Source organism: Physella acuta, unplaced genomic scaffold (assembly GCF_028476545.2).
Source record: "Physella acuta isolate Inbredline_101_S28 unplaced genomic scaffold, ASM2847654v3 ptg000890l, whole genome shotgun sequence".
NCBI lineage: Eukaryota > Metazoa > Mollusca > Gastropoda > Physidae > Physella > Physella acuta.
In genome coordinates this window covers 489,543-504,331 of record NW_026732407.1, presented here as the reverse complement: position 1 = coordinate 504,331, position 14,789 = coordinate 489,543, and the positions used below count along the sequence as shown (strand labels likewise).

At 43.4% G+C, this 14,789-nt stretch overlaps 1 protein-coding gene across 1 annotated transcript; it reads right to left on the bottom strand.

Moving 5' to 3' along the window:
* Positions 1–1,406: 1,406 nt before the first annotated feature.
* On the bottom strand, positions 1,407–13,367 carry LOC131952814 (sialin-like). Its single transcript, XM_059315673.1, has 12 exons — positions 13,243–13,367; positions 11,503–11,940; positions 10,773–11,017; positions 9,960–10,047; positions 9,509–9,604; positions 6,121–6,257; positions 5,281–5,430; positions 4,035–4,164; positions 3,369–3,519; positions 3,035–3,125; positions 2,654–2,774; positions 1,407–2,221 (listed from the first exon to the last, which is right to left on the bottom strand). The coding sequence occupies exons 2-12, from the start codon at positions 11,852–11,854 to the stop codon at positions 2,088–2,090; spliced, it is 1,695 nt and encodes a 564-aa protein (XP_059171656.1). The 5' UTR covers positions 11,855–11,940; positions 13,243–13,367; the 3' UTR covers positions 1,407–2,087.
* Between the last annotated feature and the right edge of the window lie 1,422 nt (positions 13,368–14,789).

Genomic DNA, 14,789 nt, shown 5'->3' with positions numbered 1-14,789 from the left:
TCTATTTATATTCTTAACTGTTTAACCTAGATCTATTTAGATTGTAATTTGTACACGGGAGGTAATCGCCCTTGGTCATGTCAAGAAACGAGTGTTTTGCGCCATTTTGCGAACATTCTTGAATAAAAAAGTTAAACATGGCGACACAAATTTATTTCATAATTTCGTAGCAATGACATTGGTAAGAACATGTTTATAAAAAGTTGTATTTGAATTGCTTTCTTTTATACAGTATCTTCAAAAAACCATTGGATAACTTAACAGCGTATACATCATGTTAATTTACATACAATATTTCTGACAAACGCTGCATTCATATGTGACACGTGACAGAGCAGACGAGAGGGTGTGAGATGCAATTTCTTTCAGGACCCGACAACCATCCCTTTAATCCCCCCTCCCCCCCCCCCCCTCCCCCCTCTGGACGAAATAGAAACAATGTAAAATGTGAATAGAAAATATCTGTGAAAGCAACCCTGGTAACTAGGCAAACATCTTGGATCATAAAGCTCACAACATCACCTGTCACAGGAGAACATCAGGCACCTGTCGCAGGCGAACATCAGGCACCTGTCACAGGCAAACATCAGGCACCTGTCACAAGCAAACATCAGGCACCTGTCACAGGCAAACATCAGGCACCTGTCACAGGCAAACATTAGGCACCTGTCACAGGCAAACATCAGGCACCTGTCACAGGCACACATCAGGCACCTGTCACAGGCAAACATCAGGCACCTGTCACAGGCAAACATCAGGCACCTGTCACAGGCAAACATCAGGCACCTGTCACAGGCAAACATCAGGCACCTGTCACAGGCAAACATCAGGCACCTGTAACAGGCAAACATCAGGCACCTGTCACAGGCAAACATCAGGCACCTGTCACAGGCAAACATCAGGAACCTGTCACAGGCAAACATCAGGCACCTGTCACAGGCAAACATCAGGCACCTGTCACAGGCAAACATCAGGCACCTGTCACAGGCGAACATCAGGCAAACATCAGGCACCTGTCGCAGGCAAACATCAGGTACCAGTCACAGGCAAACATCAGCCACCTGTCGCAGGCAAACATCAGCCACCTGTCGCAGGCGAACATCAGGCACCTGTCGCAGGCAAACATCAGGCACCTGTCGCAGGCAAACATCAGCCACCTGTCGCAGGCAAACATCAGCCACCTGTCGCAGGCGAACATCAGGCACCTGTCACAGGCGCACATCAGGCACCTGTCACAGGCAAACATCAGGCACCTGTCGCAGGCAAACATAAGGCACCTGTCACAGGCAAACGTCAGGCACCTGTTACAGGCAAACATCAGGCACCTGTCACAGGCAAACATCAGGCACCTGTCACACAACAGACAGAATCACAATCATAAAAAACCAAACATTGTTGTTGACAACATCTCCATGATGGAATGTTGGTAAAGTATGACGGATAACAGGAGGGTTGATTAGTCAGCTGTTTCCAACTTGCTTCACATTTTACAGGTGGAGTTTATATATCAGAGGAGTAGCAACAGTACTTCAAGGGTATGGCTAAACATGTTAGAGTCCTGGTTACACATTTCAGAGGCATGGCTGCATATTTCAAATGTGTGGCTCCGAATTTAGAATGCGTGAATACAGATTCAGGAGGCGTGGCCAAACATTTTGAATGTTGCATCAACCGCTTAATGAGAGGCAGCTGTTCCATCAACCGCGCAATGAGAGGCAGCTGTTCCATCATTTGTTCAATGAGAGGCAGCTGTTCCATCAACTGTTCAATGAGAGGCGGCTGTTCCATCAACTGTTCAATGAGAGGCGGCTGTTCCATCAACCGTTCAATGAGATGCAGCTATTCTATCAACCGTTCAATGAGATGCAGCTATTCCATCAACCGCTCAGTGAGAGGCGGCTGTTCCACCAACCGTTCAATGAGAGGCGGCTGTTCCATCAACCGTTCAATGAGAGGCGGCTGTTCCGTCAACCGTTCAATGAGATGCAGCTATTCTATCAATCGTTCAATGAGATGCAGCTATTCCATCAACCGTTCAATGAGATGCAGCTGTTCCATCAACCGTTCAATGAGATGCAGCTGTTCCATCAACCGTTCAATGAGAGGCGGCTGTTCCAGGGAGAAGATTCATGCTCAGTCCTCCATTCTTCCTTCCCAGAATTCTCTGCCACGTCGACCAGCGTTTGGTGAGTCATTGGGACACTCACACTCTGGTCCTTGTCTGAAACAAGCCACGAAAATATGACCTTTAACTTTACAACTACTGGATCAGTTCCTAAAGAATGAACTTTTACTTAAATATAATTTTAGATGACTGTGTGCCTGCTTACAGATAAATTTATACCTTTTTACTATTCTTACTGTACTATTGGAACATAATTAAATGACACATCGTGTATTGAGGACAAATGCAGTATGTCCATTTTTTTTTTGTAAAATCTACTTGAATTGTCAATAATATAAGCTACAAGAACACTCATGTACAATGGCAGAAAAGTAAAAAGCAAATATTTTATGAATGTTATAACATAATATTTTGCACTATTTTAATATTGGAATGAGATTTATAAACTCATTTTTCTCGAGCAGATTTACATATGACTTTACAGTTTCTCCCTATGACTTTACCTAGTAATGACTTATGACCACTTACCTGTAGGAGCCTGGGCCCACTTCTGAGTGCTTGTCTTGCCCATGACGACAAAAGCCAAACCACCCACAATGCTTTGCGCTGCTACAATATAAAACATTGTCTGCCATTGCGCCTGAGTTTTCTGTAAACAAGGTTATAATCTGATCAAATCACTACAAACACAAGTATGCTGGCGTGATTGAGTAGAACCTGAAACTAAATCGCAATGGAGCAACGTTTTGTAACGTGGATAACTGAACTGTGTGATTGTTGATTGTCAAGGTTCGAGTCCATGGTAGGTAGACATTGTATTCATAAACTCGTTTGTCTCTCGGCCGTCTCAGCTAGTAATGTCACGTGACTTTACTTTTAAGTGGGATATTATATAATATATTTAATTACCTGATAGATGACTGCTGACGTCACTAGAGGGGCTGTCATTGACGCAGCAACGGCCACTGTGTTGGATAACCCAATGATCAGGCTGGCATACCTGGGGGAGGGGGGGGGGGCGAACAAACATAATGATAAAATGGTCAAGATTGGCATACGAAAGGAGAAGGAGAACACACATATAAAGTAGGCATTTCTGACATAATGTTGGCGTACTTAGCTGGTCACAATCTGGGAAAATATTACGGCAAATTGTACGCACGCATGGCTAAAATAATAATCTACCTGCAACTTACCTGTGGGTGAAATCAGAGTTACCTACTGATGGCTACCTGCGACTTACCGTGGAGCGATGTCCAGAGCGTTGATCCTGAAGGCCACTGTCGTCATGTTTTGTGACGTCACTGCCAGCACGAGCAGAATGACAGCTGTTGTCCGAGATGTGTTGTCCAGAAAACCAACAGCCAAACAGCATGCTGCACAGCCGACAGAACCTGAGGGACGGGGGGGGGGAGCATAGCTGTAGTAAATGGTAATTTTGCATCGGGTGGAAGTTGATTGGACGAAGTCACATACGATTTTGTAAAGGTAAAGTCAAGTAGAATATTTCCGGGGGTCGGGTATTGGGGGAGGGTGGGGGCAGGGCATGGAGGGGGTAGGGTGGCAAGGAATTGAGGGTAGATTGGGCATTAAAGAGATGGTGATGGTAGAGTGTGCATGGCCATGTGCAATGGTGCGTGGGTGGAGGTCAGCTGGGTGGGGTGGGGTGAGGGTGGGGTGAGTTGGGAGGGTGTGGGTTGGCTGGGGTTGGCGATGATGGGTGGGGTGAGGTGGGGTGAGGGGTGGGGTGGGGTGGGGTGAGTTAGGTAAGATGAGTTGGGAGGGGGTGGGTTGGATGGGATGAGGGTGAGTTAGGTAAGATGAGTTGGGAGGGGGTGGGTTGGGTGGGATGAGGGTGAGTTAGGTAAGATGAGTTGGGAGGGGGTGGGTTGGGTAGAGGTAAGCTCACCAATGATTTGAAACAACTTCCTGTTGGTCGAGAGAGCGAGCCGGGTCCTGAGTAGTCTGTCGGCCAGGTACCCACAGGCCAGGCCAGAGAGGAACTTGCCAACAAAAGGTAGAGAGGACAGCAGGGCATTCTGGGAGTAGTGTAACGTCTATTATTAGCCATTCATTCATTACTTTCTCGTATATACGAAGTATAGAGAAAGTCTTGTAATCGTGCAAAAAAAAAATCGAGATTTTTACAAATCGCGACGTTTTACATCTCACTGATACGGAAAAACATAATTTTGCAATCTTGTCCGTATGTCTGTGTGTCTGTCTGTGTGTGTGTGTGTGTGTGTAAACACGATAACTTGAGTACCGTTACAGCTGGGTTGATGAAATTTCATATATAAGTATTTTATCAAAATCGTAGATCCGTATCAACTTTTGAGAGATTTCCGATAACCGGAACAGGTACTTTTCCTACTTTGAAATTTTCAAAAGCCTATAACTTGAGTACTATTTCAGATAGATAAACGAAATTTCACATGTAAGTAAAAGATCTAATCCTCTACCTTCTGTTAAATTTTGAGTCATTTCCGTTGAACGAAAGTAGTAATTTACGTTACTTCCGATTTCTCAAAAAACGAATGTAAATTTTTTAAGTACTAATAATATTGCGCACTATTGTGCACTTTTTTATTTAGCGTTCACTTGGCGTGCAATTCTTTTGTCTACGAGATTTTATTCTATTTTTAAAACTTTAAGTATTTAAAATGGATTAAAAATTATGTCTATAGCCCGAGTTCCCATCCCCTGTTATTTTATATTAAAATATTCGAGAAAGTTTAGGGGAGATCACTCCCGGTTTATTTTATGATGCTAACTCATTTAAACTTACAAAGACAATCATAAATATTAAACAGTGGTTTCAATATTTTGGTCAATGCACATCTTTCCACAGCCCGATTTATACACATACGCAACACGCGCAAGTACATGAACACTTACATGCAGAGGCGTAGCGACCCTTCCTGGCGCCCGGGGACTAACTTTCAATTTGGCGCCCCCCTCGGGAACAATTGCCAATTTGCACCCCCCCCCCCTAAAACAAACTTTCAAGTTGCACCCCCCCCCCCTCAAATTTTCAATTGCAATTTGTTTTTTCAGCCCATTTTGGCGCCCCCTAAGGTCGGCGCCCGGGGACATATGTATCCCCCGCCCCCCCCCCCCTCGCTACGCCTCTGCTTAGATGTACACGTACCTACCTGACTTATTTGGTACTGCAAGCCGTCCTGCATGTACATGGGCAGGTAACACAACACCCACGAGTACACCCACGTGAAGGATGACGTAGCTATAACCACCGCCCACACGGGGGTGGAGCTCAGGATCTGTCGCCATGGTGGGCGTGTCTTCTGTAGACAAAAGAAAGATGTATGAGCTCATTGTCTTCTTTAAAGTTTCTCAGTTTCTAACTGACGTGTTATAGTTTTTAAACCTTTTGTTATTCATTAAATATACAAAGCATATGGTTGTAGTTTAAAGCTAATGATGATTAGTGTAAAAGAAATTGGGATATGTTGGTTTCAGATATTCGTGAACATGATGTGGATTGTGAGATGTTATCAAATGTTCGTGAACATGATGTGGATTGTGAAATGTTATCAAATGTTCATGAATATGATGTGGATTTGAAATGTTATCAAATGTTCATGAATATGATGTGGATTTGAAATGTTATCAAATGTTCATGAATATGATGTGGATTGTGAAACGTTAGCATCAAATGTTCATGAATATGATGTGGATTGTGAAATGTTATCAAATGTTCATGAATATGATGTGGATTGTGAAATGTTATCAAATGTTCATGAATATGATGTGGATTTGAAATGTTATCAAATGTTCATGAATATGATGTGGATTTGAAATGTTATCAAATGTTCATGAATATGATGTGGATTTGAAATGTTATCAAATGTTCATGAATATGATGTGGATTGTGAAACGTTAGCATCAAATGTTCATGAACATGGTGTGGATTGTGAAACGTTAGCCTCAAATGTTCATGAACATGATGTTGTTTGTATTGCCCAACAACGTACAGATTTCTTCAGGTGAGTACTGTCCTGTGTGCCGGCTGTGATGAACTTGAGTTCTTCAGGTGAGATCTTGGGGTGGGCCTGTGGGTGGTCAGCGATGATGGTCAGCCATAGAACTACCCAGAGGGCACTCGTGGTTCCTGAGATGGTGAGATACAATGGTGAGATACAATGGTGAGATAAAATGGTGAGATACAATGGTGAGATACAATGGTGAGATACAATGGTGAGATACATTGGTGAGATACAATGGTGAGATACAATGGTGAGATACAACGGTGAGATACAATGGTGAGATACAATAGTGAGATACAATGGTGAGATACAATGGTGAGATGTGAAGGTGAGATACAATGGTGAGATACAATGGTGAGATACAATTGTGAGATACAATGGTGAGATACAATGGTGAGATACAATGATGAGATAAAATGGTGAGATACAATGGTTAGAACAATGGTGAGATACAATGGTGAGATACAATGATGAGATAAAATGGTGAGATACAATGGTGAGATACAAAGGTGAGATACAATGGTGAGATACAATGGTGGGATACAATGCTGAGATACAATGGTGAGATACAATGATGAGATACAATGGTGAGATACAATGGTGAGGTACACTGGTGAGATGTGAAGGTGAGATATGGTGAGCTACAATTTTGAGTTACAATGGTGAGATACAATGGTGAGATGCAATGGTGAGATACAATGGTGAGATACAATGGTGAGATACAATGGTGAGATACAATGATGAGATAAAATGGTGAGATACAATGGTTAGAACAATGGTGAGATACAATGGTGAGATACATTGATGAGGTAAAATGGTGAGATACAATGTTGAGATACAATGGTGAGATACAATGGTGAGATACAATGGTGAAATACAATGGTGAGATACAATAGTGAGATACAATGGTGAGATATGAAGGTGAGATAATATGTCAAATTAATGTGTGTAGTGCCATCGGCGTCGTCAGTCAATTTAATTTTTTTTAATTTATCAAAAGTCGTATACAGTATACACCCATTCATCTACTGACCAAATCACATAGCACGCTCACTGCTCACTGCACATCACTCACCGTATAAAGCACGCGCACATCCCTCACCGTATAAAGCACGCGCACATCACTCACCGTATAAAGCACGTTCACATCACTCACCGTATAAAGCACGCGCACATCACTCACCGTATAAAGCACGTGCACATCGCTCACCGTATAAAGCACATGCACATCACTCACCGTATAAAGCACGTGCACATCACTCACCGTATAAAGCACGTGCACATCACTCACCGTATAAAGCTCGTGCACATCACTCACCGTATAAAGCTCGTGCACATCACTCACCGTATAAAGCTCGTGCACATCACTCACCGTATAAAGCACGCGCACATCACTCACCGTATAAAGCACGTTCACATCACTCACCGTATAAAGAAAGTGCACATCACTCACCGTATAAAGCACGCGCACATCACTCACCGTATAAAGCACGTGCACATCACTCACCGTATAAAGAACGTGCACATCACTCACCGTATAAAGAAAGTGCACATCACTCACCGTATAAAGCACGTGCACATCACTCACCGTATAAAGCACGTTCACATCACTCACCGTATAAAGCACGTGCACATCACTCACCGTATAAAGCAAGAGCACATCACTCACCGTATAAAGAAAGTGCACATCACTCACCGTATAAAGCACGTTCACATCACTCACCGTATAAAGCACGTTCACATCACTCACCGTATAAAGCGAGAGCACATCACTCACCATATAAAGCACATGCACATCACTCACCGTATAAAGCAAGAGCACACCACTCACCGTATAAAGCTCGTGCACATCACTCACCGTATAAATCACGTGCACATCACTCACCGTATAAAGCAAGAGCACATCACTCACCGTATAAATCACGTGCACATCACTCACCGTATAAAGCACATGCACATCACTCACCGTATAAAGCAAGAGCACATCACTCACCGTATAAAGAAAGTGCACATCACTCACCGTATAAAGCTCGTGCACATCGCTCACCGTATAAAGCACATGCACATCACTCACCGTATAAAGCACGTGCACATCACTCACCGTATAAAGCACGTGCACATCACTCACCGTATAAAGCTCGTGCACATCACTCACCGTATAAAGCTCGTGCACATCACTCACCGTATAAAGCTCGTGCACATCACTCACCGTATAAAGCACGCGCACATCACTCACCGTATAAAGCACGTTCACATCACTCACCGTATAAAGAAAGTGCACATCACTCACCGTATAAAGCACGCGCACATCACTCACCGTATAAAGCACGTGCACATCACTCACCGTATAAAGAACGTGCACATCACTCACCGTATAAAGAAAGTGCACATCACTCACCGTATAAAGCACGTGCACATCACTCACCGTATAAAGCACGTTCACATCACTCACCGTATAAAGCACGTGCACATCACTCACCGTATAAAGCAAGAGCACATCACTCACCGTATAAAGAAAGTGCACATCACTCACCGTATAAAGCACGTTCACATCACTCACCGTATAAAGCACGTTCACATCACTCACCGTATAAAGCGAGAGCACATCACTCACCATATAAAGCACATGCACATCACTCACCGTATAAAGCAAGAGCACACCACTCACCGTATAAAGCTCGTGCACATCACTCACCGTATAAATCACGTGCACATCACTCACCGTATAAAGCAAGAGCACATCACTCACCGTATAAATCACGTGCACATCACTCACCGTATAAAGCACATGCACATCACTCACCGTATAAAGCAAGAGCACATCACTCACCGTATAAAGAAAGTGCACATCACTCACCGTATAAAGCTCGTGCACATCACTCACCGTATAAAGAAAGTGCACATCACTCACCGTATAAAGCACGCGCACATCACTCACCGTATAAAGCTCGCGCACATCACTCACCGTAAAAAGCACATGCACATCACTCACCGTATAATGCACGAGCACATCACTCACCGTATAAAGCACGCGCACATCACTCAACGTATAAAGCACGTTCACATCACTCACCGTAGAAAGCACGTTCACATCACTCACCGTATAAATCACATGCACATTACTCACCGTATAAAGCACGTGCACATCACTCAACGTATAAAGAAATTGTACATCACTGCACATCACTCACCGTATAAAGAAAGTGCACATCACTCACCGTATAAAGCACATGCACATCACTCACCGTATAAAGCAAGAGCACATCACTCACCGTATAAAGCAAGAGCACATCACTCACCGTATAAAGCACGTTCACATCACTCACCGTATAAAGCACGTTCACATCACTCACCGTTTATAAAGCACATTACTCACCGTAGAAGTAAAAGACCAGTGGCCAGCCACGGTCCACTGAGATCTGGCACAAGATTCCAGAGATCAGGAAGGTCAGGATCCCGCCCATGCTGACCCCTGGCCAAATTAAAATTTTAATTAATTAACTTTGTAGTTTTGATGTAAGAGAACATCAGAGTTCTTAACTTTGTCTTGTCAGATATGTTCTATTAGATATGTTCTATTAGATATGTTCTATTAGATATGTTCTATGAGATGTATGATGTCAAGTATGTTCTATCACGTGTCAAAATGTTCTATCATCTTCAGATTATACTGACCACTCGTGCCTTGGGATACGCGGGGTGGTAGAGGGTGGGGGGACGGTAGAGGGGAGGGGGGGCATTTACCTGCATATTCCACGGCGGTAGAGGGGGGGGGGGGGGGCATTTACCTGCATATTCCACGACGGTAGAGGGGGGGGGGCATTTACCTGCATATTCCACGGCGGTGAGTGAAGCGATTTCCGACCTGGGGGCCCAGGCAGCCCACAGCGACTGGACGGCTGGGTCAATCAAGCCCTGTGGGAGAGGGTTGTTGGAGTCACGTGACTAGGTTACTGTCATGTGACTGTTTCAGTCATGTGACCGTGTGTTTACAAGTCATGTGGCTTGTGAATGACTGCTTGTCAAATGGATACAGTGTTTGCTAAAATCAAGTGAAAATTCTATAAGTTCAAGTATTCAAAGCATCAAATCATAGATCAGTTGGCCGTTGTAACTAAAACCAATCATGGATCGAGGTAAGCTGTTCACAAATTGTCAGTGTGTTAGTGGGGTCTACCAGAGTGTCAAGCCTGATCAATACAGGGTAGGTTACTGTTATTGATGATTGATAATTGCTGTGGTTGATACAAAGTTAGATTGATGGTGTGGTTGTTTGGTTTCGGGGCATGATAATTAATCATTGGAAGTTGATTGGTATAGATTTTGATGTTAGGAGAGATTTATTGGAGTTACTAAAGTCTAGATGTCTGGTGATGTTGTTGTCTTAAGTCTAGATGTCTAGTGATGTTGTAGCTAAAGTTTAGATGTTTGGTGATGTTGTAGTTACTAAAGTCCAGATGTCTGGTGATGTTGTAGTTACTAAAGTCTAGATGTCAGGTGATGTTGTAGCTAAAGTCTAGACGTCTGGTGATGTTTTTCTGGTAAAAATGTGTGATGATGTTGTCTAGTCTAAATGTCTGGTGATGTTGTTGTGCAAAAGATATGTGGTGATGTTGTAGCTGTTGCCACTCTCCACTCACGTTGGTGGTGCCAGCAAGAACTCGCAGCAACACGAGCAGGTACCGGTGTAGTCGGGTCAGCTCGGGGGTCATCAGGTTGATTACCGCCCCTGCTCCAATGCAGGCAGCAATCAGGCGCTTGACGCCAACCACCCTCTCGACGTACATCGACAGCAGCGGCGTTACTAGGTAACCATAGTAATATGACGACAGCACGACGCCTTCAAACGTCACATCCCATGAGAACTCTCCTTCTGATGAAGATTCTAAAAGTATTTTTCATACTTTAAGTTTACCGTACAGGCTTAGTTAGATATAAATTTAAATTGAGAAGAATAAATTGGTTCTGTGATATATTTTTTACGTTACTACACGACACACAAAACGACACATCTACTAAACGACACACACAAAACGACACAGCTACTAAACGGCACACACTGACGACACATCCACTACATGACACACACTGATGACACATCTACTACACGACACACAGTGACGACACATCTACTACACGGCACACAAAACGACACATCTACTACACGACACACACTGACGACACATCTACTAAACGACACACACTGACGACACATCTACTACATGACACACACTGACGACACATCTACTACACGGCACACAAAACGACACATCTACTACACGACACACATTGACGACACACCTACTACACGACACACATTGACGACACATCTACTACACGACACACAGTGAAGACACAGCTGCTTCTCACCATGTGTCGTGCTGTTGGTCAGGTTCTGACAGCCGGCTGTCACAGACTGGGTTGTGGCATTCCCCAGACACAGGGAAGACACATTCCCGGGTAGGTGTCTCGACACACCGATGTCCGAACGCTGCAGCATACACACCAAGGTCATGCCGATGCTCTGTCTCAAGGCCGTCTGGCACATTCTCAGCAGAAACAACATGTAGGCCAGTGTCCAGCGGCAGGAGGTGTATCTGCTGCTGCAACAGCTGCCGGACATGCTGCAACAGCTCCCAGAGCCGGGCATGCTGCAACAGCTCCCAGAGCCGGGCATGCTGCAACAGCTCCCAGAGCCGGACTTTGGTTCAGTCATAGCCATGGTAACTTAGTCCAGGTAGTCATGCCTTTAGCCTCCTCTGTGTTTAGATCTAGCTCTACCCGACTAGGCTGTGTTACTAGACATGGCTGTGGAATAAGGTGGAGTTGGATAGTGAGGAGACTGCTGTATGTTGAGTAAACCTCTGATAAGTATTACTAGACAATGCACATCATGGTATCCAAAAGGACCATAAAAAATATACCCAAATTTCGCTGGCGCAAAGAATTGTAAAAAAGAAATGAATATTTTAGAAGGAGTTGGATAAAAATAGGGGAACGGGCAGATTTTATAAAAGAAATATCATAAAATAGGAATAATATAATAAATAATAATAATAAAATCATGTCATACAAGCTCGTTCAAAGCAAATGGTGTCCAGTTGATTTAAATCTACACTACGCTAAACTTATATTTGGCTTTAAACTGTTGAACATTTTCCCTATTTGTGTGTAGCGGGTGCCTTGATATTTTCTAGTCTGACGTTTAGTATTTCTAGTTTTGTGGTTGCATGGTTTCATTAACAAAATGCTAACATAGTCATCAACATACAGCAAGTTATTGTATGTGTATACGTGTGTACAAGTTTGTGTTGGGATTTTATCTACGTCCTTGTGTGTATTGCATCTACAGCTCACAGCTACATGTCACAGCTACAGGTCACAGCTACAGGTTACAGCTACAGGTCTACAGGTCACAGCTTCAGGTCACAGCTACAGGTTACAGCTATAGGTCACAGCTACAGGTTACAGATATAGGCTACAGGTCACAGCTACAGGTTACAGCTATAGGTCACAGCTACAGGTCACAGCTGCAGGTCTACAGGTCACAGCTACAGGTCACAGCTATAGGTCACAGCTACAGGTCACAGCTACAGGCCACAGCTACATGTCACAGCTACAGGTCACAGCTACAGGTCACAGCTACAGGTTACAGCTACAGGTCTACAGGTCACAGCTACAGGTCTACAGGTCACAGCTTCAGGTCTACAGGTCACAGCTACAGGTCTACAGGTCACAGCTACAGGTCACAGCTACAGGTCACAGCTACAAGTCACAGCTATAGGTCTACAGGTCACAGCTACAGGTCTACAGGTCACAGCTACAGGTCACAGCTACAGGTCACATCAAACTTTGCACTAGGATTATATGACATTCTAACCGCATACTGAGGAATTTATTTGTTGGCAAATCGTGCATGTGCAACAGGTGCGACCCAGATAGACATAGTTCGCTCGTCTGGTGTACAGACGACTATACAATCACTGACTAGAATAAACGCTCAGGCGATCTGAAACAATACAGAACCATGTAATTTCATGGTGAAATCCTATCAAAACATGTGTGACCTTTGACCTATCGATCAATGAAAGAGTAACGTTTATTTCTTACCTTAAAGGTGAGTCCTGCTAGACGTGCGGCACGTGTTCAGCACGCGCCCTACTTCATGTAAACACGCGGGCCAAGGTATCGATGTTTCATGCACACTCGTTGGTAAATATATTCACTCTCGTTTTTATAACTTTGTTTACACCTAGATTCACTGCTGTTGGGTGCTGTGTCGTAAACCCAACAGTTTTAAATCTTTCATTTATGTTTATAAATAAACGTAAAAATAATACTTTTTTTTCTAAACCACAATCTAGAAGCAATGACTTGTAATCTACTCCAAAATAAGATGCATTTCTTTTTCGCTTTTTTACACCAAAGATTGAGATATTTAGATATAACAGCGAATGCTAACAACCCGTTGCAGCGTAATCCCAGTCGTGTGTTTATCCGCTGGTCACACATTAGCCGTGCAGATAGACAATGCTCTAAATACGAGACTGCCGTTGGTCGCGTGCAAGCTAGTCATGCTACTTGTTCGTGTTGTTTTCTTTTTGTAGACCTCAGCAGTACACAAGGGCGTAGATTCTTGCATGGTGGGGTGGGCAGAAAAGCTGGGGGCCCCAAAATTTCGTGTGTAAATATTGTTTGATAATAAATATTAATGAAACAAATATTCATATAAATTAGCTTTATAAAATTTTTTATTCGCACTAAAAGTAAGATGAGTGTTATATGTTCTTTATGCACTTCCATGTGATATAAATTATATTACCAAGACGATAAAATGCAAAATTAAAAAATTAAAAAAAAAACCGTTTAAAAAAACAGAAAAAAAAAACAGAAAAAAGGTATGATTCGTCTTGATAAGCTAGACAGCGTATGTAGACAGTACTATATATATATAGCGTCTACCTGACTAAAGACCAGTGTTTCTTCCAGACTTTTTTCTCCGGGGGGGCACTTGAAATCTTCGGGGAGGGGGCGGTAAACTTTCTTCGGGGGGGCGGACACTGTTAAAAGTATATATTTTCTATATAAATTATATAAATTTCATTTCGTTCGGGGGGGCGGTAAAAATTTTTCGGGGGGGCTTCGCCCCCCCGAAGAGATGCCTGGAAGAAACTCTGCTAAAGACAGTCTACCTGACTTTAGAATCAGTCATCCTGACTACAGACAGTCGTCAGGATTACAGACAGTATATCTGACTGCAGTCTACCAGACTGTATACAGTATACCTGACTGTAGACAGTATAATTGACTGTAGACAGTCTACCAGATTGTAGACAGTCTGACTGCAGACAGTATACCTGGCTACAGACAGTCTACCTGACTACAGACAGTCTACCTGACTACAGACAGTATATCTGACTGTAGACAGTCTACCTGACTACAGACAGTCGTCAGGATTACAGACAGTATATCTGACTGCAGTCTACCAGACTGTATACAGTATACCTGACTGTAGACAGTATAATTGACTGTAGACAGTCTACCAGATTGTAGACAGTCTGACTGCAGACAGTATACCTGGCTACAGACAGTCTACCTGACTACAGACAGTCTACCTGACTACAGACAGTATATCTGACTGTAGACAGTCTACCTGA